Raw genomic sequence first — 26,280 nt, 5'->3', positions numbered from 1 at the left:
TTCTATACTGACCGGGCGATCAATGCAGTGTGCCGGCTGCTGTTCCACTTCACCCATGATTAAAAAAAACACCCCTCACACACAGACGCACACACTAACTTCTGCCATGGCGCATCATAGTGCAACTGAAGGTCAGCCGATCCAGAGATGAATCTCATTAAATGGGTGACGCCACACTGGTATTATTTGTACACTGCTTCGTGGTCTCAATGTGTTGAGTGATAGATCTTAAAAAGGTATTTAAAAGTCTTAAAACGGGGCTTCTTTAAACCCTGCAGATTATGGTTACAGTATTATTCAGTAGATGTATGTATTACTCCGTGTTTGTGTTCTTGGTGGCGGTTTGGCTTTGATGGCCATCACATTTCAGCTCCAGACAAGCAGACGCGAACGTCCCCGCTTGCACAACATTTAATTTATTGCCTTTTCCCTTCACACACTGAGTACCCTGGATTCTTTTTCGTACACACACGCTGTACGTGTGTCATGCGGCCCGTCCACGGGGAGACGGGTGATTAGGTTGTGAAGTCAGCAGGTTGAGGGGACAAAGACAAAGTGAAACTAAGGGATCAAACCGGATTTTAGGTCACTCTGGGACATTTCGGCCCAGAGCACAAGAAGCCAGTGACAAAGTCACAAGATGCAATGAAGCCGGATTACACTTCCTCCTTTTTTCTTTTTTTTGTCCATTACAAGCGCAACCAAAACACGGTGTACATTTTCTTGGCTTAATACTCAATCATAGCTGTGGCAAGTTCTGCCGGGAACAAATATTCTGATACTTCCCTCTGTCCCTCGCTCCATGAACCTTAATGACCCCCACCTTCATCTCATGAAAAGCACCATTGTCCGTGCTCCTGAAAAGTTCTCAGTCCTTTGTCCTTCGATCTCTTGGCAAACCTTGATGAAATTGAATTCGCTGAGTTGTGTAAATACAATACTTATGACTCGAACGTGCAAGATGCAAAAGTTCTCTCCAAAATGAGAACAATATGCGTTGTGTACTTGTGAAAGATTCCAGATTCCAGGGCCTCTTATGGCGCAGCCCCCACCTCGCTACCTCTGGTGCCCCCCTCCTGTGTTTGCCCAGTGCCAAGTACACTCAGTCCAGTCCCAGTTGCTGACCACTCTCATTGCAGGCAGAATAGTTGTTGATGTCGCCTTCGGGTCGAGTTTACCGATGATGACATTTAGGGAGTTCAGAGGTCTAGGAGCGTGCTAATCAAAAAGTGCAACCGGGGAGAAGTGGCAATCGTGGCTCGGTCTCAAGACGGACCCAAAGCGGCCTCCCCGCCCACCCGCTCCTGCTCCAGCGTCCCGACGAGCAGTCTGCTCCAGAGGCGGATAGGGGTGTGCAAGGTGGACGACTTCAGCTTCGATCTGCTGTACGCCGGAGCGGTCGATCGGCTGAAGAGCCACAAAAGTAGCGGCGGCCTCAGTAAGTTTATCGGCTGTTGCGTTTCATTGGTCTAGACTCTGTGACATGGTGACCCAAGATGCAAACCTATGTATAGACTCCTGCGATCTACTTTTCGAAGCATAACAGGGATGTTGACAGTGTTATTAATGTGCTAGCTGATGCAAAGGGCCTCTGAGGAACAGGATTAGACGTCATCTGTCTGACGCACGCAGCAGTCATGGGGAGCCTTTCTTTATGGAGTCTGCATGTTCTCCCCATGCTCCAGTTATCGTCTACAACTCACAACATTCCGAGAAATTTACAGTTTAACGTCATGGGTCAAGGTGCTAACAAGATCTGGATTGCATTCCTATGCACGACACCGTCGCTGTCTAGGGCTTAAATGCAGAGAACAAATATTGCTGTACGTTGGACAATAATGTGCCTTTACCATAACCTTTTTTTTTTTTTTTCTTAGAATAAAGCAATTCCTTACATTTTACAGGGGAAATTATTTTGTGAAAAGGGGGAAATCAAAGAATCGTCAAATATCCATCAGTGTGGGTTAAACCACTGATACACTTCTGGTTCCCCGCGGTGCATCACTCCGGTTCGCTAATTTCCTAATAGGTTTACCTGACGACTCTAGCTCTCCTGGCACTGATAAGCTAGCCACTGCTAAGCTGCTTAGCCCGTAGAAACCTTTAGCGGACCTTTCCACCCCGCCTCTATACACGCTTTCCTACTGTATCATCAACGCAGCGCTTAGATTAGTGGAAATGGTTTAGGGAAGCCAATCATCTCCAGAGGCAAGTCCCTTAATGTACAGCAATAATCACAAGCCAAAATGGAATGTGCGAACTTCCTCCAAAAGAAAGGTTGGCGTTAACAGGAACTCTCTTGCATGATCATAATCGGTTTCAAATAATTGTTCATTTAGGGGAAAAAAAGTGTTTTTTTATTTTTATTTTCCAGCTGTATTAAAGAGGGAGTTGCACTCCACACCCTGTGAGTATTTTTGGTCTTTTGTTCTGACTTTATTGCCTTCCATCCTTAAATATTCATGCGTCCCTTTAGTCAGTGGACAAAGGGCCGAGAGGAAATGCAGCTGATGTTGTTCTAGAAAGTGGCGACACCTGAGACCACTCTATGGGGTGGAATATTGGGTCAGAGCTGAAGGTGATTGAAGGCTTAAAGTGCGGCGATAAACCTAGCCAGGACTCTGGGTCGTTTGCCCATGAGTAGTACATCGAAGGAGATCTTAGTCATACACCTTGACTGGAGAAAGTTGTATTTTGTATTATATAAAGTTTACAATGGCACCTTGAACTACGAATGCCCCAATTTTCAAGTTTTTCGAGTCGCGAGGTGTAGCCCGGTCAATTTTTTTTTTTTGGTTTTGTGTTGCAAGAAAAACAATTGCAACCACTCCACTGCATGGAGGCCGCAAAGTTCCCAAGGTTTCACTGCAAATATTTTCCCGGTAGCAGTGAGTCTCCATTTTTCATACCCAACCCAAGTATAATCCTCATCCTGGATTGCCTTAGTTCGCCATCAACAAGTGAGGTCACTGTAACGGTTGTGTGTCTTCCAGAGGAGGAGCTGAGGAAGCTGCGCGAGGAGACCAATGTGGACTCGCTACGGCAGGAGCTGGAGAGGGAGCGGAGCAAACGCCTCGACCTGGAGCAGAAGATGGGCGACGTGCTCAAGACCAGGTAAACGATCACGGTGAAAAAAAAAATCAGTCCTGACTCTTCAGTACTGGACAGACTGTTGACATCAAGTGTCCTCTACATTGAGTGTCATCCCAAACCAATTATAAAACCCTTTTGCACTAAATGGACTTTAGTGGCAGTCGTTGAAAGATGCTGATGTGAAGCTACCAGCTATTAAAAAAAATAAATGCAATTAATTTCGGTTCTGCTTTAGAAGAGACATGTTTGCCCTTCACCAAGCCGTTTGAATGTGATCAAGGCGTAACCCTTTGTGTAGGATTGGGAAAAGTTCGCTTTGGAAACGCCTGAGGACAATATATATTTGACATACGACAAGAAAAAGTGATGACCTTGCAGTTTTTAGCAGAGGCACGCAATCAGAGTCTGTCATGGTTCAATTTAGGCAGAATAATCCAAGAAATTTGAAGCAATTTAATTCAGTTTCCTTGCCATGTTCAACACCTTGGTATGATGTCATTAATGACAGTAAACTATGGCGGCGTCTCTTTCTTGGCACTTGCGTGCGCAGCTTTGTCCAGCTTTGTCCACCCACGGGTGTCCTCGTTGCGATCTGATGATGCTTGCTTGCCGGCTTGCCAATGGCAAATTCCACCGAGGGATTACCGGCACGGAAACGTGAACTCGGAACCTCGGGAATGCGAAAGACAGTTCAGCAGATTGTCTCGTCCTCCTGGGCATGTGTCTCATGATAGTAAACATCCACCGGAGGCTTTCACCATCCAGCGAGTGAGGCATTGGAGATTGGCAGCTAAAAACAGACCGCTCTGGTAATGCTGGGACGTTTCCGTGTGTGAAGAGAATGGTCTTGGTTAAATTTAGTCTCTAACGCCTTCAGTAGGCTGCGGTGTCCTAGATACAGCTTCTGGAAATTTCCGGAACGCTCCGAGCGTGTTACTTCACTAATCTTTTGACGGTGGTGACACTTGGGTGTGAAGTCTCCAATAGGATCTGACATTTTTATTGGCAAAAGTTAATCTGCCCAATAAAGGGACAATTGAAACGCTTTTTTTTTTGTCTGCAATTTGGAGGGGATGTAATGGAACGGTATCATTTTCAAGCATCAGTAAACATTTGATTTTGTCACAAAAAAACACACCCATGCAACAAAAGATAGTTAAAAAGCAAGACATTTCAACAGATTTATGAGTAGGACTTTATCAAGTTTAAATATTTTATTTGAAGAAGCAACTCTGTTATCGGAAAACAAAAACATGAACGTTGAGTTAAATATTACTCACTCTCCCCTGACACAACCCTTTCAAAAATTCAAAATATCAACATTCTAACAGTCCCAAAAAAATCTCCTCTCCCATCAAAAAGTCTCCATTCAGCATGCAAATAATAAGCATCTTCACTCAAGATTCTCAAGCCTAGCATCTGCTTTTTTTGTGAAACTCTTGATATTCAACCGTACTTGCACGAAATCTGGTTGTTTTAGTCCGGATTAAATGCAAATAAAATAAAAATCCCCAATTAAATTTTAGTTCGCTATTATTTGCCAAACTGAAAACAAGCTAGAAAAATGAAAAATCCTTTCTGGTACATTTTCTCCTGTTCGAGTGACACTCTTTCACCTTTTTTCCCACAGGCTGGAGGATTCTCCGCCACAACCTCCTAGAAAACAACAGTCGCCCTCTAATAATGGAACAGGTAAGACCACCAGGGAGGAGGAATATAGAGTGCGAGGATGAGAGGGAGGGTTGGCAGGGAAAGTCCAACCGAGGGGGGACAAACGGGAAAGTCGAAGGTGTTTATATCGGAGATAGGGAGTGTTTCGGAAGTGCAGGTTATTCTTGGATGTGTGTGTTTGTGTGTGTGTTTAACATCGTTAAGGGGAGACAAGGGTACATTAGTGCACAATTGTCAGCTGGTACTTTGGGGAAAAAAAAAAAAAAAAAAATGGGAGTTTGTTCGCTATTATTAGCTTGGCTTGACCTGCCAGTAACCCTGTGTGTGTCTGTATTAACCACTAATTAAAACATTATGCACAGTTTAAACATGACCAATGTGTGTAATATAATACTGCCACTTAAAAGAAAAAGCTGTACTTCAATAATTACATTTAAAATGTTTTGCACATAAAAGTTAAATAAGAATTGTGCCTGAACTGAACTGAACTGTACTTAGGCAGTGACAATCGCTCACTTGATAGCAACTGTCAAATAATACTTTTTAACATTCTCTCTCACCGTCTGAGGTATAAATGCAGCCCTGTTGTGCGCTTTTCTGTAGCGGACAAGCAGCAGCAGAAGGAGGTTTGGAGCTCGCGGCTGCAGAAGTGGCTGTACGAGCGCTTCGGCGTCTACATCGAAGACTTCCGCTTCCAGCCCGAGGAGAGCACCGTGGAGGCCGAGGAACCGCTAAGTGCTAAAAGGTGGTAAAGAGCTTTCCGCGCAGTACGAAAACAGGACTCAGCTTTCATCCAGTATTGATTTTGTGGTTTTCTTATTTTTATTTTTTTCAAGCAGATTTATGGTTACTCTGTGGATAAAGTGTGACGTTTTGTGTATTCTAAGTTTCTGTATTTGTCGTCCCATCCAGGTTGACAGAAAACATGAGGCGACTCAGTAAGTACTTGCAACACGCAAACAGAAAGCTAATGCGTCATATCAAAACTATTTTACTGGATTTGAAATATCATTTAGACATCCAAGAAAAATATTGATCATTCTTGAATGAACAACGTTGTCTCATCTCACTCATTCTAATTGGCTGCGGCTTGAATGGGTTCCTGTGGAAATCATTTTGAATATTTCTCAAGAATTTTAAGGCTGGCGTGATGTTATTTTGCTCTACTTTCACATTAAAAAAACAAATTCCACAAGGCAATGAGGATGCAATGCATATTTAATTGTGGAAAGAAAGGCATGATTTTATGTATTTTCATACATTGATTTTAGTTTTTAAAAAATGCATTTAAAAAAAAAAAAAAAAAAAAAAAAGTAAAATAAGAACTGTACAGCTATTTTCACTTATTTTTTGATTGAATTTTATTTTTCCAATTCATTTTAAACGCCTGGTGTGATCGTTTCAGAGCGAGGAGCTAGGCCTGTCACCAACTTCTTAAGGAACCTCTCCGCCTTATCCAATTGGCACTCTGTCTACACCTCAGCTATTGCCTTCATTGTGAGTATCACTTTGGTCTCTCTCCCCATATCGGGGAGAGGAATATTTTTTTAATTTTTATTGTTTTTGCAACAGTGCTCCGAATGACAAGCATTGCATTATACGAATAATTAGTCTGGTTTTGTCTTGTAAATGACAACGAAGTTGGAGTTAAATTGGCTCCAGCCAATGACTGTGGACGTCAAATCCACAGGGCCAGGAATTAGTCTTCTTCACAATCAGTACTAGTTTGGTGCCATCACTTCCATTATACTACAGTCAAATTGAATTAGAGGGAAATTATATTGAAGTTGTGTTATGTCACTTGATGTTTCGTCTGATTGTTTTGCAGATCTACATGAATGCTGCTTGGCATGGCTGGGCCTTCCCCATGTTCCTCTTCCTGGCCATTTTGCGCTTGTCCTTAAATTACCTCATTGCTCGGTAATGTGATTTCCTCGCAGCGAGTTCCTCTTCTGAATTAAAGCTGTATCTCCAAGCAAATCAGGAAAGTAATATGTATACATGTTTGGTTTTGCAGAGGTTGGAGGATCCAGTGGAGCATTGTGCCTGAGGTCTCTGAACCCATGGTAAGTACAGTTCAAAATGTGTCGATTACAGCGAACCTGACATATTTGTAGTTCGGACTTTGCAAATGAACTTTTTAAAATGTATTTTATTAAACCTGTCTTCTGTTATTCTCTAAAAAAACGTACTACTTTGACGCCATTTTGCTGCTAATAGTCGACTTTGCCGTTACAATTTCCCTGAATCCCTTAACATTTATTGTGCGTAAAAAGCAAAACATACGTTTAATGACTTAAACTGTTTGAAGTACTGGTGCGCACATTTGTTTGCCCATGTGTGATGTCACCTTATTGAAGCTTTTATGCTAGCTAATATTCGTGTGAAGGCAGTTTGTTTGTTTTGAATACAATCATTGACTGTATGTAACATAGGTTCATTAGTGTGTACATGCTAGATGCCACAGTGTTGATGCTTTCTGATGCTCATTCCAAATCACCCGCGAATATCGGGGCTTCACTGTCTCTCACTTAGTCACAATGAAGTTTGGTTTGAAAGCCTTGTTTGTGCTCCGCAGGAGCCTCCAAAAGAAGACCTGACTGTGTCCGAGAAGTTTCAGCTCGTCCTTGACGTTGCACAAAAAGCACAGGTGCCCACCTGTCTTATTGAAAATGTACTTTGTAATTGTTTGTGTTCAAAACGTTGGCTCTCTGGAGTGCCTGCTCTCCCCCATCAAGTGTGAAATTAAACCACCAAGTAAGTCTTTACTGTGCTGTAAACAAGCCGGATGTAAGAGTGGGACTAATTTACTAAGATATCTGGGAACTGTTTTAAATTGTGTGGGGAGGAACACATTTGTCTCCTTTACCATATAAATACCAGTTGTTACCTCTGTGTTTTCCTTATTATAGAACCTTTTTGGTAAGATGGCGGACGTCTTGGAGAAGATAAAAAAGTAAGTCGAACTAGTTGCGGTTTCTACTAAAACTTCCTCTCGAAGCATAGTGAAAGTAGACATCTGCTGTTATTTTATTTTCCCCAGCCTGTTCATGTGGGTGCAGCCAGAGAGCACCCGAAAATTGTACATCTGCCTGTGGGTGGCGTTTATCACCTCCTGTGTGCTGCCGTACAAACTCATGGGCTTCATGATCGGTAAGACGTGCCCGGCAAAAAAAACAAAACAAGCGCGGCTTTATGCCTTGCGTCATGCTGTAAATGTCACGCCGCTGATGAATGCAAATACTTCAGTACACACAAACAAATGTGTTCATGCAGTAATCAGTACGTGCGTGCGTCACCAGGCAATTAACATTCCCTACCTTCGCAGCTACTGTAAGATTGTGTCATATTCTCATCGTTCCGTGCGTATCCTTTTCAGGCCTGTACGCCGGCATCAAGTTCTTCATCATCGACTTCCTGTTCAAGAGCTGCCCCAAGCTGCGCGACAAGTACGACACGCCGTACATCGTGTGGAACAGCCTCCCCACCGACCCCCAGCTCAAGGAGAGGACCAACGCCACTGTGTCTCGCCGGGTAAGAGACACGTCCTCTTTTGTCTCCCTCGTGCATTCGTTCTCGCGCAGTGGCCATCTGAAAAGGGCTTAGCCGCGCAAAAGCATGCCTAATGTCGCAAGCGGGATTATTTCCACTTCTCATTTCTGTGTCGCTAATGCAATAAGCGGACGTTTAATCAGGTGTGTACCTGTTCAAGGCAAAGTCGTTGCATCACAGCCGTTTGGTTCCATCATTCAGGAGCTGGAAGTCACATTTGACATGTTTAGAATGCCAAGGAAGTTGGTCCTCAAAAGGGTTAGTACATGTCAATAACCCGAGTAAATTTTAATTATAGAACACGTTAAGTGCTGTACATGGAAACAAATGTATACATAAAACTGCACAATATAAAAAAACTAAAAGATAGTTTTAGAAAAAGTTAATTGATTAATTTGGTATTTATATTCCAAAAGTGTAACTCCTTTTACAGTACAGATTCCTTAAACGCATAGAAAAGTACTTTTCACAAAGTGCTGTACATGAACAAAAATGACCCTAAATCAATCCAGTTTGTAAAAAAAAAAAAAAAAAAAAGAAATTCTTAGTTCTTGAAAATGTAATGTTTTTCAAAAGTTGAGTTGAAAAAGTGCCTTGTATCATACAGATTCATGAAATGCAGAGAAAAATACTTTTGAGGCCATATCCCGACCCAATTTCTAAAATCGAAATCATTTTGATTGTTTTTATGTAATATTCTAATTTGTTGAATGTTGTGAATGGAGTTTCGTAAGCTCTTGGCTGTAATTGTCAAATTAAAAAAAAAAGTCCAGTAGTTCATTCTGTGTGTCGTGAATCTTATGTAATTGAATTTTTTAAGTGAACTGCTGAAATAGATAATTTTTTTTTTCTGTCATTCTAATGAATTGAGATGGTTCTTTTATATCACTTGGCCACTTGTAAAATGAAAATGACTGTAATCCTTTGAGCATTTTCACATTTTAAATATAGTTTTAAAACATTTTTATTTTATATGAATATTGAATATTTAGAATCATTTTTTTAGACAAATAAATCTTATTAGATCAGTCTGCCTCCCACTACGACCCCCATGGTACTAAAAATATCATCACGACCATCAATAATGGATCAAAGTCCCCCGTTGGATGGAGAGATGCGTGCATTGTGACATCAGTCACAGGATGTCCTCTGTCCTTTCTGTCTCTCAGCTCTCTGCCACAGAGAAGGTAGGCTCTTTGGTGTGTGTGTCCCTGAAGAGAATGGATTAAAAAGTCACGCATCAAACGGACGAGCGGTGCAGTAGTTAATAGACAACTAATCGGTTATCAAATGAATCTATTTTGATCATCGATTAATCTGTGTATATTTTCCTTATTGTCAATTTTATATAATGTCCTGTTTTTCAATATAGGTGTGGAAATAAAAACAATAAAAAAATGTTACCTGATTCGATTAACCGAAAAAATAATCGATGATTAAAATATGCAGCCCTAAAAGAGACCTTTAATCAACTTCTTGGAATTAAGCGTGATGTTTTGATCCATTCTTCTAGCTGAAGAGAAGTGATTAATACAGTCACAGTAATTGGAAGACCATTGACCATTTTTATTCGTAGTTCCTCCCTTTCCCTAAACTGCTCTTGTCATCAGTTCCTTGTAAGAACTCAACAGTTTGACACAATTGTTCACACACATTTACATTTGTAACGGTTGAACCTAACTGAACGGTTGCATCGAACAATCATGTAGTAACTGAAATGACCGCAGTTCGGAGGCGCAATTGCCCACAGAGACTTTCAAGGGTTAACTTCTGAGCCCATTTGAATTCTGTTGCTAACTAAATCAGCAGTACTTAACAAATTGGTTGGAACTGTAATGACAACACTATTGTTCGTGCAGAATTTAGAGTTAAGTGCCTATATGAACTATGTTGCTAACCAAAACAGCAGCAGCGTATCTAGGGATGTTTGATCCCACTTTCACTTGAGTGCTCACCGATACGGAGTGTCGCCACTACAAGGACTTTTGAGACGTAAAATGTCAATGACCACAATGACAGATAATTGTGAACAAAGACCTTTCTTTCTTTCTGACGCACATGATGATTCGCCGACGTGTCAAATTGCCGCAATGTAGCAACACATACTGGCGAGGAGGACTTTTCTCATTTGTTTTTTGACTGAAGCATCAGTGACTGGTATCGTCAGCCCTCACTAGGACCGATACTTCAAAACAAGGCCAATATCGGCCCGATACCGATACCTGGTATGTACTCGCCCTGCCCGAGCAGTAACTCTTTGTTGTGAACCAAAACGGCAGCCCTAAGGCACCCTGGGTGAATTAAAAAGTGCAATCTTTCTCAGCAACTTCCTTGCACAGAACTGGATGATTTGATGTTCTGTGGGGAGGATTAGTGTTCCAATACACTCCACAATGTTGTGCGCGTCCATGTAACGTATTTAGTCAATCTGTGTTAAATTGCATTTGGCTACAACAGTCAATTTTGTTGTTTTTAAAATAAAGTTCCTTTCATCAGGTCGTGGTCTTGTCCGATAGCAAGTGCTTTAATGCCATCTTGTGGCATCTTATGGCAATTACAAGCCTTTTTTGGTTGTTTCATTTCTTGCGAATTGTGGCAGGGCTCGAACCTTACATTGGAGCTCCCAGTAGATGCCTTCTCCCACCTGTAGCGGCCACAACCTGTGTCAAATATCCCTCCCTGTGTTTGTTGCCTTCTCTCTTAATGTGTTGTTTTTTTCTTTTTGGTCTTTGGGCCACCTCGTCTCGTCGTTTCGTTTCACCAGGTCCAGCCGGTGGCTTCCCGAGGCAGCTTGGCCACGGCGCCGTGCGGCGTGAGCCGGGAGGAGGAGGCCGGGCGCTCCCACAGCACCAAGAAGGGGTCCTTCCACGAGATCTTCAACCTGCCGGAGTCGGAGCGCCCTCTGGCAGGTGAGAGCCTCGCACTGCAGCTTAAACAAAATCCTTGACATTTTCTTAAGCTTGTGTTGCAGATGTGAAAAATGAGAAGTTTTTCTAACCGGTGAATGTGTTGCTAGTGTGTGAGAACGGCTGGCGGTGTTGCCTGATAAACCGAGACCGGAAGATGCCCACCGACTACATCAGGAACGGCATGCTTTACGTCACAGAGAAGTAAGTGGAGCATCTCTCCAAGGAGGTTTTTTCTTTTTCTCATCAAAGAGCCACAGAAAAGACTTTGAAAAGGCAATTTAATGACGCCACCCTCCTTGTGTCCTGCAGTTACTTGTGCTTCGAGAGCTCCAGTTCCAGGTCGGGCTCCTCCAAGAAGAATAAAGTCATCAAGCTGGTGGACATTACTGACATACAAAAGGTGACGATTGCTTAAAAGAAATACCCGAGCCTACTGAATAATGGTAAATAAAACTTTTGTATGTGGTATTTCCAGTACAAGGTGCTTTCTGTCCTACCAGGAAGTGGAATGGGGATCTCAATAGCAACTCCTTCCACTCAGAAGGTACCAAGATATTTTCCACAAAAATTATATTTACATGCATTCAAACTAAGGGTTTTAAATCACTACAAAGTACAGAATCTGTCATTTAAAACTATGATTTACCTGAAGTGACAGTACAGTTTAATATGAAGGAAAGTACATTATCCTGTCAAGTTAGCAAAAGGAGAAAAATAATCAATCTGTTTTTTTGTTTTTTTTTTAAATCAATAGCACAATTGTATCCATTTGCCCATGAAATTGTCTGTCACACTGCACAAAACAAATGTTGTGGTGTGGTTGGTCTTTTCTAGTGTTTAAGTGTCATTTTCGAGCCACAATAATAAATAAATACATCGAGAATTTCTCCATATTCACGACGGGCATTTGTGAATTTGAATATTTTGCAGATTTTCTTTTTTACTCATTTATTTTCCCACCAGTCGTCCGTTATTTGCTGCAAAGCTATTTGCCGTATTTGTACCATTGGTGGCATCTTGATGCCAAAGAAACAATTTGAAGGGAGTTGAGAAGCTTCCTTAAGACAAAAGTAGTCCCTTAGGAAACGACAAGGGTTGGGTTGGAAAAGTCGCCAAATGTAGATTTGACGCTCTCGTCTCCTCCAGCCACTGGTGTTCGGCGCCATGATCCACAGAGACGAGGCCTTCGAGGCCATCTTCACGCAGTACACAAAGGTGGTCACCACCAGCAAGCCGCCGGCAGCCGCCGCCGCCGCCTCTGCCGAAATTTAGGCGGCCGGCCACAGCCCGCTTCTTCCTGGAGACATTTTTTTTTATGAACAGAATGCTGGCTAGGGGGCTGGTCCTCCGCGCTCAACTGACTGCTTCCCTCTATGTCGTTCCTCCTGTGCGTGTGTGTTGCATGTGTGACAAAATAGTCTTTTTTTTCTTTTTTTTTTTAATTTTTTTTTTTAAGTTTTGTTTTAAAATCCTCCTCCAGTGATTTGATTCCTCACGATCATAACTGGAACTTTTAAGAAAATTGTCAACGACACCATTTTGTGAAGCGTTTTCATCTGATCTCAAATGTTTAATAACTGAAAATGTCACATACAAAGCAAGGTGTTTAGTTTAAAGTCAGTTAATTGCTTTGGTGTTTGTGTGCAAATGTGAAATACTGTACGGCGTTTTTTTTTTGTGGTCCAGATATGCCTTTTCTTACCCGTTTGGACTGGGTGACTGACTGAGCACAACCGAGAACATCTCACATTTCAGCTCAACGTGGTACTAAATAGGCTCCCATTCCCTGTGACTGCTATTCTCTCCCTGCACTTTATTGGTACGGTCGTTCAACTGGATTCTTTGCGGACATATATTGACTTAATCGCTTCCGGTGAGGTAATTTAAAAAAAATAAAAAGAGAAAGCAGTCCTTTTGTGCATGAGTAAAGCTGGTCTTGACTCCTTGGTGTGGAAATGTACTGCCAAACTCACATGGCTTCTGTTCAGTTTTTTGGAGGTCGTTACTCCCCTCCAGAGTCACAAAGGGGGAAAAAAACATTGACATTTGAATATTTATGCTAAGTCATCGCTAAACCCTAAGGTTCCACGTAAAAGGACATTTTAAAATGCCAGGGTTGCACAAATCATTTTGAATTAAGAACAAACCGGGAATGACGTTGCCATATGTGCAATTGACCTGTTTGAACAGCAACACTTTTTTATTTTGTTTTTATTTTTGTGTTGTTGCACGTTGTGATTGGCTGTTGTCTTAAAAGCTTTCTACCAGAAGCCTTTTTGTAGTCTGTTTCAAAGAAGCACAGAATGTATCATGTTTTTTTCTTTCTTTTTTTGTTTTTGTTTTGTTTTTTGTTGCCAAATCTTATCTGCCATATTCTGCCTAAGCTCATGTTTACACAAGCTTGTAAAAAAATATTTTGTTTTTGTTTTAAATTTTCCACAGTTTGAATTCCTTTTCAGTTTTTGGGAGTATTGACGACTGCTGTAGTTTGTTGAGTCACGTAATTTGATTTTTAACTGATAGGAAACCAGGAGGTAATTAGCAGTCTAAGTTTTATTTTATTTCCCCAAGTGGTCTGATTAAAAAAAAAATAATAATAATAATGTTTTTTTGTTTTTTGTTGTTGAATGTCCTCAGACTGAACTACACACTCCCAACACTGTGAGTTTATTAAATACATCACAATTAGCTGCCAATGGCCTCATTGTGACTCAAAAGGTAAAAACTAATGCAGACAAATATCAGTTCTGTTTTATGGGGCTGAAATGTTCCTTTATGATACAGTCGGTGTACTGTGTACCTGTAAGGCAATCAATCACGACTGTACCGTCGTTTCCTTTCCTTGTTGACTCGATATTGTGATTTATTGAATTTGAATACAAATGTACAGTGAAGTCCATTAAAAACCACAGGGTTTTTGAAAACATACGTTCATTGTAAAGGATAATGTGATGTGCTTTTTTTTTTTTTTTTTTTTTTTTAAATAAACAGATTTAAGGTATGTTTCTCGTGTCCTTTTTTTTGTAACTGGCAAACGGCTAATGCAGTAGCCACTGAACATGCTAAAAAGTGACCAAATTTCACTCATCCATCATGACACTTTAAAAAAAAAGTTTTTATTACGCTAAGAGTCCAAATGAATATACTATGTGGGTATGCTTTTAAATCGGTTGATTTTTAACTGAATGCTTTGACTCATGCTAACACCATTTTCCACCCTGCAGTACCACGTGTCGCCACTGGGGATCACTGTTGTACAAGGGATCAGGATTTTTGCCTTTTCAGCGGCACAGGTCAGTTGCACACTTGTTTTGTACATTATGCTGCTTTTTACAAGTTATCTATCACCATACTTGTGCTTATAAATAGTTTTACCCATATGACTTTCTATTCGTTGTGGAAGGAGCTTCAAAAAGTGTCATGGAAAGGTTCCATTGTGTCAAATTTGTCATGTTTGCAACCGCACAACTATTGTTTTCATGAAAAAAACAACGACTTTGAATTGAGTTGTTTTGGCCATAAATAAGTCTCCTGAAAATGCAATTGCTCAGAGCCATGAGAGTGTTACCGTGCACTTTATCTATTTGCATTTTGATTATTGGCGGAATAGACTCATATTCAAGCAATTTGGGTTTAAACGACTATTGCTGGAGTGTTTTCTCTTCATCATACTTCTGTGAATGTCGCACACATTTGAGCCCTGTTGAAACTTCAGATTGCTTTATTTGGTTGAGTTTCACAAGGCTAGTTCCTTCTCAAAAACCTTTGGGGCAATCTTTTTTTATCATGAATAGAGGAGAGAGATGGGGGGAAAAAAAGTAAAAACATGTCGCATAGTGTAGTTATGTTTGTTTCATGTATATTTACATTTATCTTGTGTTTAAGTAATACATTGAGAAAAAAAATAATTCACAAATTTTTACAATTAGCATTAACCATCCATCCATCCATTTTCTGAGCCGCTTCTCCTCACTAGGGTCGCGGGCGTGCTGGAGCCAATCCCAGCTGTCATCGGGCAGGAGGCGGGGTACACCCTGAACTGGTTGCCAGCCAATCGCAGGGCACATACGAACAAACAACCAGTCGCACTCACAGTCACACCTACGGGCAATTCAGAGTCTCCAATTCATGCATGTCTTTGGGATGTGGGAGGAAACCGGAGTGCCCGGAGAAAACCCACGCAGGCACGGGGAGAACATGCAAACTCCACACAGGGGGGGCCGGGGATTGAACCCGGGTCCTCAGAACTGTGAGGCTGACGCATTAAGCATTCATAGAATAAAATTAATAATTCTTAAATGAGTCCCTGAGAATTAGAGTGGGGTAACTCCATTTTTGTCATTTTGCAGCACAGCGATTTTAAGTTTTATGGCTACCACTAAGCGTTTAGTGCAATAGTGGTCTTCGTCCGAAAATCTAACAAAATTCCATGAAAGACAATAAATAAAATAATTATAATTTATGTGCTGAGTGCAGTTTAAAAAAAAAAAAACTGCTGAGTGAAATAACAGGCTTAATTATCTACTACAATTATATTATTTAGAAAAAATATATATTTACAAAATATAATTGCAGTTAAGAAAATAAGTCAATATATTTTACAAAATGCATGTAAAAGTAAAGATTAAGATACAAATGTAAATATATTACAGAATTTACAACAGTGTATGAAAAAAAAAAATCATCAGATTTAGAAATAACTACAATATTGCACCTTCCCTGAAAATAAGTCAGCTCACCCCAACCATGAGCTTCCGTCTCCTGATAATTTCCCTCCAGTCGCTAATATTAGAAACACTAACATTAGCCTGTGAAGATTAACCACAAGGGAGGCAAATGTGCCGCAGATTTCTTATCGGGATGACAGGCCGACAGCGTCAGGGGATGATAGAAATATGCAATATAGATTAGCCGGAACCAGAATAAACGAGGGGCCACTTGAGCTGCTTAATGTCCCGCGCGCCTCCGTGATGTATTGAACACAAGAAGTTATGTTAATGAGGTCATTAATTAAGATAATTTGCATTCATTAGAGAATATTTCCAAGTCAGTGTGCTTGTCCTCACATAATGGACAGTATTAATGGGAGTTCTTCTACATTGTTACTTATGTCGCCCCCTCCCAGCAACCCGTACATTATTGTCTAAATTTACCCGGGGACCTTTTGCGCCATCTTATTAAGTTTGGTGGGATTAGTTGAAAATCAAGACTTCCAGTCATGGAGCAGCTTTACAGCGGGCTTATTGGAATTCATCAGAGCATTTTAACCGTGCCAGTTTGGGAACGTTTGAAATGCCGGTGCCAATTAGGTCCGAAACCTCCCCACAGGACACACACACACGATCGTGACCTTCCTGGAGGCCGGCAGCTGTTTGCACCACAAAGAAGTCTGTGCAAGTTGGGCTGTCTCTTTTGCATTAGATACAGTTTATACTTTTTGGTGTGTGCATTTTCGTAAATGATCCCATCCCTCGCTGTTGTTTTCCACGGTTGTGTTAGCACGTAACCTGTCGCTGTGACCCCTTTTAACTTATTCACCTCCAGCCATTTTCAAAGCGGAATTCTCCCTATTGCCACTTTGTTTTTAGCTTTTTCCGTTCCATAGTAATCAGCAATAGAGAATGAGTTGAGCGGTGAAAACCAGCTTTCGTGAAAGAAACATGGCGAGCACAACAGTGACAAAATAATAATTTATATACAGCGACACAGCTATGAAACACGCTCTGAGCAAACCAATCCAACAGAAGTACTTGTGGCATTTGACTCCATTTGAGCAATCAAGCGCAGCCAAGCAGTCACATTCAAAAGTTTCAAAGTGACTAATTTTTGTGAAACCTGGTAAAAATGGCTTTGGAATCTCTGCCTGGCGAGCTAATTGTGCGTGTAAACAAAGAAAGTAAATTTGAGACAATTTCTGTTGTTTTATTGTCGGGCAATATCTGAATTTGCACATTCCTGTTTTACATTTTTGCGTAGTTGGCGCTCATGCTCTGATGAATCAGAAGTTACCAGTTTGTCAATATTTGAGTAGTTTTTTCACAGAATACTTACTTTTTGCTTTTTCTTGAGTCATATTATCCTAAACTAACAAACATACTTTACAAATATTTACGTCGTTAGCAATAAACGGCTCGATTCCAATTGACGAAAATAACCGTCCAAGGCAGCGAATGAGTCAATAAGATGTTTTGTTGTTGCTGCTCGCATCCTGGCGAATGTTATCATTGGCGGCCCTTTTTAAAAAAATTTTTTTTAGGCATCTTTCATCAATAGCCTCGTGTAGCTATTACAAACGAGGCTATCCGTCTTCTTTAAGTCGCCTGGCTTCGAAATCATTACGGCCGCAACTGGTGCAGGACATGCTGATTCGCTACTAAATGAAAATACATTGACCGTGCTCGAGTACAACCACAGACAGAGATTGTCGCGTTCTGTTTCTCGGGCCGTGTTTGTACAAGCGGGACTTAACTTGATTCATAAAACAGGATAAGCTTCGCTCTAATTGCCTTACATGTACTGAAGCTGTATAGAAACAGTATGTAGTGTTGTCATGTGTGCCAAGGCGCCACCCACACGAGTTTCACACTTGCATCGTCCTTCAGGGGGAAATTCCGTACTACAGTGGGTGTGTGTGTGTGTGTGTGTGTGTGTGTGTTTTTTATTTTTAATTTTTTTGGCATAAGCATCCATATCCATATACGGTCTCCATCCAGGCATGGCTGGAAGCAAGTTGGCGTCTCTAAAACTGACACAAAACACGCACACACCCAAATGACTTTGGATGCTAATGATGTTACTTTTAATGATGTTTATCTGGTGCGTGCCATGTTGGGATGCCGGCCTCCTTTGCACTGAGCCAAATGTGTCGTCATCCGTGTTTTGATTGGCCACTGTATACCGTGTGTGTATGATCTTATTGGTATTTTTTGAGGGCAGTTTTTCCTTTTTTTTTTGTATTTAATGTCTATTTCAAATCCCTCAGTTCACATTATAGCTCTTGCCATCTTGCTCATCGCTTTTATGCCCTCACTTCACTTTGTGAAGCACAAACAGCAAACAAAACAGTTGCTGAAATGAAAAGATATGTAAATAATTCAAACTTTCACCCTGTTTTAATGAAGTGATTTACTCAAACTGGGACTTTTTTGCAATGCCATTACACCACACCTCCACTGGATGACAGTCTTGGAACATGGGGGGGGGAAAATGTAAAATGTTCTCATTTCAGTCACATTGATTGTAAATAATACATTTTTCAATTGTTGGACTCGAAGTACTTCAATGGAAATGTAATATAGAGTCACATAGTTCAGCAGAGGGTTAAATGGCTAATCGTATGGTGGTTTTGTGACAGAATAAACTACTATAAAGGACACTACCTCAGTGTCATGTTTGTGTGATGTCTAGCCTCAGTCTAAAGCAGCTTGCAAACATTACAGCTTCCTGGATCTTCCTAGTTAGAAATGATTTATTCAGGGAATTGAATTCCAACTGTCAATATATGCAATTGAATTTTATCCATCTGCCTGTTTGTTGTTTTGGCGCATTTTCCCCCGGCTGCCTCTCTTCTTAACCTGATGTGCCCCTCACTCCAGAACAGTGGAAATTCTGGACGTATCCAACCATATTTTCCCCACTGCCCAGAACAGAATAATATACAATATACGCAGTACATGTTGACTGTCACGGCCTCTCAGTAGGCCGCAGTAGTCATTCTTCGCAGAGGATAAAGAATAGGTGCCTGTGATGAGTATTATATTTTCTGCATACGCGTTGCTCTACTGTTTGTTGAAATATATGCTGCTAAAAGGGTTATAACAGCGCAACAATGGTGTGCAAACGTGTTTGGGCTTCTTGTTGCCATGGCAACGAATTGAGTGCAGGGTAGGTGTAGGGAGGGAGGGGCTTGTTGGAAGAGTGAGTGTTGATGAAGATGAAAGGAGGTATAAAAGGAGGTATAAGGCCGTAATCAGATTGTCTCCTTCGCTCGCACTTCGGATCCATCTTCTCCCCTCGGCTGGCCCGCGTCCCGCTCACCCGAACCCACCGCCACATAAATCACAATCGGCCCACGAGTCAGCTCTTATTGCGGCGCAGCAACACACATCCACAAGGATGGGGGCGGGAGGCTACGCAGAGAGAAGGGGGGCCTTCAACCTTGGGCCGAGCTCGGATTCAGGCGTGGGAGGCTGGCGGACGGCGAGCGGTCCTCGGCCTCGCTCCACCTCATTTCCACAGTCGACTTGCAGGGGGCTCCTACGCTTGTTTGCTGAGACTTTCTCAGATGAAGACGGATTGGAGGTTAATGCCGTAATGATTCTGATTTACAGACACCTCGCGGGCACTTTTCTCCGTGCTGACAGGGCTTGCGGCCCAGGGACGCTTCTTGTTTCTCTCACTTTCTCCAAGTTTTTCACCCCTTCATTATTTCGCCAGTCCTGCAGGCTGTACGGACAAGACCCAAGGTTTGTGGTGGTCCATGCAGAATCACCAGCTTCATAATTACAAACCGCCTCATAATTACAGCGTGTTCGCGGGCTGTTAGTGTGTGAGTGAATGTGAGAGTCCCACTAAGCAAGCAAGCAAATGTATTCATATAGCGCATTTCCTACACAAGGTAACTCAATGTGCTTTACAGTAATTACACTAAAATTGCGACATTGGGAAAAGGTTTCCCATATAGTACTGTATACAATAGAATAGTCCAGTACAGTATAGCACAGTACAATGGAGTATACGGGGGGAATTGACGGCCAATGTAATTGCATTTTTAAATGTATTTTATTTATTTTTTAAACCCAAAGAATGTATTTATTTATTTTAAACCAAAGAACTCTTGGTTGAGCCAGGAATGAACCGCCAGTAAGCGTTTTCAGGGTTTGTGCCCTCTGAAAAAAGAAACAGTTCTTCTCATAGTGTTAGTGTTAGGCGAGCACAGTAGAATGGTCCGGAATGCTTTTTGATGCCTAATGATCTGTCAGTCTAGTGTGTGTATCACTGCTAATCCTGACTGGATTTTCCACTTCCCACTGAGCGAACGTCTGCCTTTTACGAGGGAGCAGGAATCCTGGTTCAGCGTTGGGATACATTCGGGGGAAACGTGGGGGTGAGGGGGGGGCACACAGCCAACACGTGCACCAACACGGGCACCTCTCCGTTTCCGTGGTGCCGTGTCCGCCATTTGCAGTGGAACATCTGGTCCACCTTTTGCGCACGCACGTGCATGTCCACTGAACTCCAAATATATCGTCTGTGAGCGTGTGCCAGACTACCAACCAACTGGTGGAGCATATGGACCCCAGGCTGGATTTTACTTTATCTCGTCACATAGATATCTGCACGTGTCCCTTATGTTGTGGCCCAGTGAGGGTATATCGGTTTCTAATGCATCACTGCCATCTTCGACCCCATCCTGGGTGAGCATTTGGTCTCAAAGTTGAAATCCACCAGCGTCATCGGAACTTTCTGTTCCTAACAAGAACACGGTGGCATTGACCTTTTTTTTTTTTCGCTTCCGACGCCGCGCTTAGCTGCAAACGACGCCACAAATTGAGCGCTCCACTAAGACCAAAGCAAAAGAAGGAAAGTTCAGAAGAGAGTGTGTGTTTACACGGCAACGCCATACCTCCCTTGACATTTCGCCAGCATGTCTGCGACGCCGCGCCTAATGATGCCTCGGCTCTCCCTCGTGTGGCAAAACTAACAATTAGCGCCACTCCCGTCACCGTGTTGGTTTCATACTCTGATGATCACGTCAGCGCGAGACGACGCCATGGCAACAACAGACGGCTCGAGCGTACCGCTCATACCCGGGCCAGATTATTGAGTAAATAGAGGTGGGTTTATCAGCACAGATCTGTAATGGTAGTCTTTATCTTTCTTTTTGTTGGAGATTACACGTTAAATCCACTCCCATGCCCACCATTCTTGTCATTATCACACTGTGAGTTAGCTGAGGTCAGTTGTTTAGAATTGCTTGTTATTCTACACTTTTTGACCCTCTCTACAAAAACTACTTGGAGTTGATCTTGTTTGGTGTGCCACAAATGAGTTACGGTCAAATGGTCTTCAAACCTTTGCGATCACCAATATAGCGACAGGGACTGACGGTGCTTTTGTAAACTAGTTCCTCTCCATTCGCAGCTGTGTTTTGTTGGTAAGCAGTGCATCAGCTAGCGACGCTGAATAAAATATTGACTTTAATTCAACTAACGTTGGTTCAGTTCCTTGCTATTAAGCAGTTCATGAATATTTAGGTTGGCAAAAATAAATAATTCCCATTGAATTTTAGGGGTGGTTGTTATGTTTTAATTGTGAGCTGGGAAAAAGTTCTCCCCTCTAAGGGGTCCCTGGACGGAAAACGTTTTTCATTTTGAATGTGCTCTCAATTTGATTGATTGTTGTCCACATGTTTTTACATATAAAAGGACACTCAATGAAAACAACCTCACACCTCAGTTGTGTATTCTTTCACCCATCTCAATACTACGGTGGATATGCTTTCCCACCTTTCCCTCCCACATGAGGTTATTTTTATATTCATCCATACCTTGGGAACCAACAAGAAAATGTGTATTTGTCTAGTTGCCATCTAACACTCAGTTGTTCATCTGGTTCTCAGCCGACCACCCTTGAACTCTGCGAGTGGCAAACTCATGTGATGATGAGGCAGGGAGAAGGGTCCTTGCACACTTGCTGCAGGCGCCGTGTGCCATATGCCTTGACTTTTAATGACCCGCCTGCTCCTCCGGAGGGTTGGGGGGGGGGGCCGCGGAGATGAGGAGAAACCAAAGAACGTCCAGTATCCCTGAATGTCATCAGCTAGTCCTCAGCAGCCCGACTAGAACACAGGCTGCTGTGAGGAGGGTAATGAAAGGAGTGTGATGTGTGTACGTGTGTATATCTCTCAAAGGTGTCTTCTAGATTGGCTTGTGGTTTGAGCCCAAGATTCCACACCTCTTGGCACCGCGCATCCCCTTTTCCATGACAAATCCTCACTGCGCACACACACGAAAGGCCGACTGTCAGCGACAAGAAATCATCGACGCTGTCATTTACAGTATTCCCCGCGGATGGTACACCTGGATTTGTCTGCATGTACTGTGGTCTGCGAACATCCATCTCTGATCGTGTGTGTGTGTGTGTGTGTGTGTGTGTGTGTAAATGCTGTCTGGCTGTTTATAGTGGCTGAGGTGAGTGATTGCCTCGTTTCTGCGGCCGCAAGCCGTGGCGCGCCGCTCACTGTAAATTTCCAGGAATTCTTAATGGAACTCTGGGGCTGTGACACTTTCAAGTGTTGTACTTATTCATTTCATTTTTTGTGATAAGACCCATCGACCACATCCTCCACGTGCAGCTTTATTTCCCAACATCACGGAAGCTTTAGAATATGAATTTTTTTCATTTCGGAACAACTCACAGTAGTCAGTTTATCATCCATTGGGAAAAAAAACAAACAACCAAACAATTGTTTCCTCTCATAAGCATAAGCCACATTAGATGAGGTCTCCCACTTTTTTTTTTAGGCCACAGACCCGTTTCACGACGACATATTTCAACAGACTGGCATCGACTCACTTTACCCTGAATATAGGTGTTGTACATATTTCTCTTTGCCGAGCCAGCTGGTCTCATCTTGTGACCAGTCTGATCAATACATACCAACTTCTTAGATTTAAGTCAACAATAGCTGATAAAGAAGATCTGCTCGTTTCGAATAGAACAAGTTTTGACATCTTGGGTTTAGTTCCCCTTTGAATGTCAAGTCGTCGACAGTCCACTGCGATTCACTTCTACTACTACTACTACAGTAATAATGAAAATAAAAGTATGCAACAGGAGCAGGCAATTTCTTTATTCACACACCTTATATAAAAATCTTTGCTTTCATTTCCATCCCTGAGTTCAAATTTCCAACTCCCGTGGTCTTATTCTCAGATTTGCAATTCCAAGTACCAGAAATTTCAAAGTACAAGGCGGGGGAGAAACAGGTAACACAGACACGACTGGCAATAAACGGAGGGCACCAGATGACTTTTTGATCGTCTGCATCGAGCAGCAAGGCGACTTCCAAGATGGCTATTTGATTGGCTCACGCAATGAGCTGTGCGGCAGCAGAGGGCATCCCGCTCTTGGCTCCCCTTCCCCTCGCTCTCTCTCGCAGCCTTGACGGACCACCGACCACCCGCTGGGGACGTCTCTGATCAATGCAGTTGATCTTTGCTGCTCACGTGAGGGAGGAGGGAAAATGGCTGATAGGTGTGCTACAGTATATGAATAGGTCACAGCAAAAGTAAGTGTAAAGAAGTGCCCACTGGTAGATGTTCGTAGGGAACACAGGGCAGTTATGGGAAGGAAGGAATTACTGTGCTCAAGTCGATTTTTCAGGTAGCTGTGCCTTAGAGGATCGTTTGTTGTCAGCAATTGTATCACAAGGCACCGCCGTACTTCTGCTTTAACCAGAAGTCTCTGGACTTGTGCAGTCTGAAAGTACTTTTGCCCCCTGCTGCCATTAGCTCTCTGGCCTCAGGTGAAAAAAGCATAATAGCCGGGTTTGTCTTGGCTTGTTTTTAAAAAAAAAAAAAAAAATTCCCAACCTTATTTTAAATGAATCCTTGCATATGTAATCCACACCGACACAAATTCACTTCTCGTGCGCTTTCATGCGTAAGTCCTCCCATGTTTGTTCCCCCCACACACCCCCCTACCTGTGCACCATATGCAGTTTCATCTGTGCACATCAAATATGGTGGAGGCTCGGTCCCGGCGGAGCGGCGTAATGATTCCTGTCTGTTAGCTCTGCAAGACGACCACGCCGACGCTGCGCTGGCTGGTGTTTGCAGAGCCGTTGAGTGTGTTTGCCGTTTGGTAATGGTTTCACGCGGTGGCGATACCTTGGGATTTCTACACTTGTTCAGCAAAGAGGGGAAAAAAATAAAATAAAGAACAGGATGTTTCTCCTGTGGAAGAGGCGCCAAACCAGCAGTAGGATGTTCGTGTTGGATGATATGGACAAACTAAACGGTCCTGAAGGGGGCACTCTGGACCTGCAGGAGAGTAGGGAGGCTATTTGTACTCATGAACGCAACCTAGAAGGGCCTGCAGATTTCCTCGTCTTCTGATGCACACTCTGGTGGTCATGGTGGCTTGCATGTGGTTGTTTTGTGCTCTCAACTGTCTCCTACTCAGCACATTTCCACTTTGTGTTGGAGTGGGGCTTAGGCAAAGGAAAATTCCATTTTTGGAGTAAATCCGGACAAAGGTGCAAAGGTACTGTTGTCTGCGCCTACCGAGTGCCTCAAGTGTTGCGGTCTGATCACAATTTGTAAATCAGAAGGCCTGTTCTCCTCGGATGGGCACGCGTACATACACAGTCTGTTTTCTCACCGGTATGCCGGAATAACATGTTCATCCCCAGGGAAGGGAAGGGAAGGGAGGGGTGGTCGCCATCCCGCAGTGACAGCTGGTTTCGAGTGCGACCGCTTTCGTTTGCCCACATCCCCGCTGCGATCTCACACAACGGCGACACTTCTCAGTCCATCCGCAGCCCTTGACAGGAGAACAAGCCTGCGACATCACACTGAAGAGTGGAAGCAGGAGAGGCGGCAAAGGACTCAAACAAAATATCCCTCGGGATGTGGTGCGAGGGTGAATAGAAAGCGGCGAGAAGTATCGGTTGGGCTTCTTATTAGAGGACAAAGCGCCTCACGCCGAGCTGAGGTGCGTTAATATTTGATTGTGCTGCATCTTGCCTCGACACAGTCCAACAGGCAGCGAGGAATCCCATCTGTCCTATGCGGCCCAATATATCAATCACTTAAACCTAAAGGTCAAAAAGACTTGGAACAGTTTGGGCACAGTTTTTCTGGCATGCATCATCTATTTGTCTATCTGTCCGAAGAACACAACCGTTTTTCTGGTTTACTTGAAAAACGATCGAGCCATCCAGCTGTCCATCCGAGAGCAATCTAGTCATCTCCACTATTATGTTCCTATCTGCCTCACATACTAAGCTACCTTATCTACCTCTTATGCCTTTTCAGGAAGTGACTTTGATTTGAGAAATAATTGCATACACATGCACACATCCATAGCTTCTTTTAGTTTAGTATAATAATAATAATAATAATAATAATAATAACAATAACAATAAAAAAAAACACCCTCAGTCTTCCCCACCCACGCCGTCCAATAGCGATAAGTAATAATTAGTCTGTTTACTCCCCCTGACCCTTCTGTGCAGGCTGAATTATTCCACATATATTCGCTGGTGAATGAGCTATTGCAGATGCCTTCTGCCTAATGGTGCCATTCAGGGGAGAATGGTAGTCTACGTGTGTGTGTGTGTGTGTGTGTGTGTGTGTGTGGTACTCCAGGGCGACCACGTTGCGGCCTGCGTGCAACAATAGCGGGTGTAATTACTTCAAGCACCATTAGCAGCGCAATAACTTTGGCGCTGAGCTGAAATACAAAGCCCTGCGTCGTGCGGGTTTGTGCGCGTGTGCGTGTTTGTGTGTTTGTTTGTCTGGCTGCCCGAGCGACTTCGCTTTGTTTTGTGATTAACAAGTCATGAGTGGACTCTGCATGTTTGCTAACAACACTCTCGGAGAGGTAATGACTTCTCACTGCGCACTCACTCTCTCTTGGGGATTCAGGAGCCAGTCGGGAGGTACTTGAACTGGAAAATGGATGGACACCATTCAAATAGGGTTCTTGCATCATCATGATACTTTAATCCTCAAAGATCAGCCAAAATGTCCATCTTTTGTCAATACCAGCAATCTTTTATTGTGTGTGTGTGATTTCCCTAGATCAACGAGACAAATGAATAGTTATGATGCTGGGGGAAAAAAAACAACAAAGAGGATTAACAGAGCTCATCTGTAGTCCGACCTTTAGCATGCTCAAGTACATTTTAGTGTGTTTGAGAGCAAGAGAGGGTGGGGCATGAAGAGCCAATAGTGGCTCCTGACCGAGAAGATGGACTGTTACGGCATCATTGATCTCGATCTCTCACAGGGAGCCCATCACAATCAATACAGCTCCCCCACAGCTC

The 26,280-nt window shown here is 42.7% G+C and overlaps 1 protein-coding gene across 3 annotated transcripts in view; it reads left to right on the top strand.

The window, feature by feature from the left end:
- gramd4a (GRAM domain containing 4a) overlaps nt 1-26,280 on the top strand; it is a 64,288-nt gene that overhangs the window by 10,744 nt on the left and 27,264 nt on the right. For 2 of the 3 annotated variants that reach the window (XR_009786352.1, XM_061761692.1), the window contains exons 4-19: nt 2,994-3,114; nt 4,724-4,785; nt 5,368-5,509; nt 5,677-5,702; nt 6,170-6,261; nt 6,593-6,684; nt 6,782-6,830; nt 7,343-7,414; nt 7,677-7,720; nt 7,808-7,917; nt 8,144-8,298; nt 11,081-11,225; nt 11,333-11,426; nt 11,535-11,625; nt 11,701-11,769; nt 14,450-14,518. Coding sequence is in view for 2 of the 3 variants with exons in the window: in XM_061761692.1 (XP_061617676.1) it covers nt 2,994-3,114; nt 4,724-4,785; nt 5,368-5,509; nt 5,677-5,702; nt 6,170-6,261; nt 6,593-6,684; nt 6,782-6,830; nt 7,343-7,414; nt 7,677-7,720; nt 7,808-7,917; nt 8,144-8,298; nt 11,081-11,225; nt 11,333-11,426; nt 11,535-11,625; nt 11,701-11,769; nt 14,450-14,518 (1,433 nt within the window). In the remaining variant the exon portion in view is untranslated. Of the gene's footprint in view, nt 1-2,993; nt 3,115-4,723; nt 4,786-5,367; nt 5,510-5,676; nt 5,703-6,169; nt 6,262-6,592; nt 6,685-6,781; nt 6,831-7,342; nt 7,415-7,676; nt 7,721-7,807; nt 7,918-8,143; nt 8,299-11,080; nt 11,226-11,332; nt 11,427-11,534; nt 11,626-11,700; nt 11,770-12,371; nt 13,829-14,449; nt 14,519-26,280 lie in introns of those variants that run through there. The other variant, XM_061761691.1, reaches the window with a different exon arrangement.

This window comes from Phyllopteryx taeniolatus, chromosome 22 (assembly GCF_024500385.1).
Source record: "Phyllopteryx taeniolatus isolate TA_2022b chromosome 22, UOR_Ptae_1.2, whole genome shotgun sequence".
Classification (NCBI taxonomy): domain Eukaryota; kingdom Metazoa; phylum Chordata; class Actinopteri; order Syngnathiformes; family Syngnathidae; genus Phyllopteryx; species Phyllopteryx taeniolatus.
The sequence above is the reverse complement of the archived record's forward strand: the minus strand, read 5'-3'. Positions and strand labels throughout refer to the sequence as shown.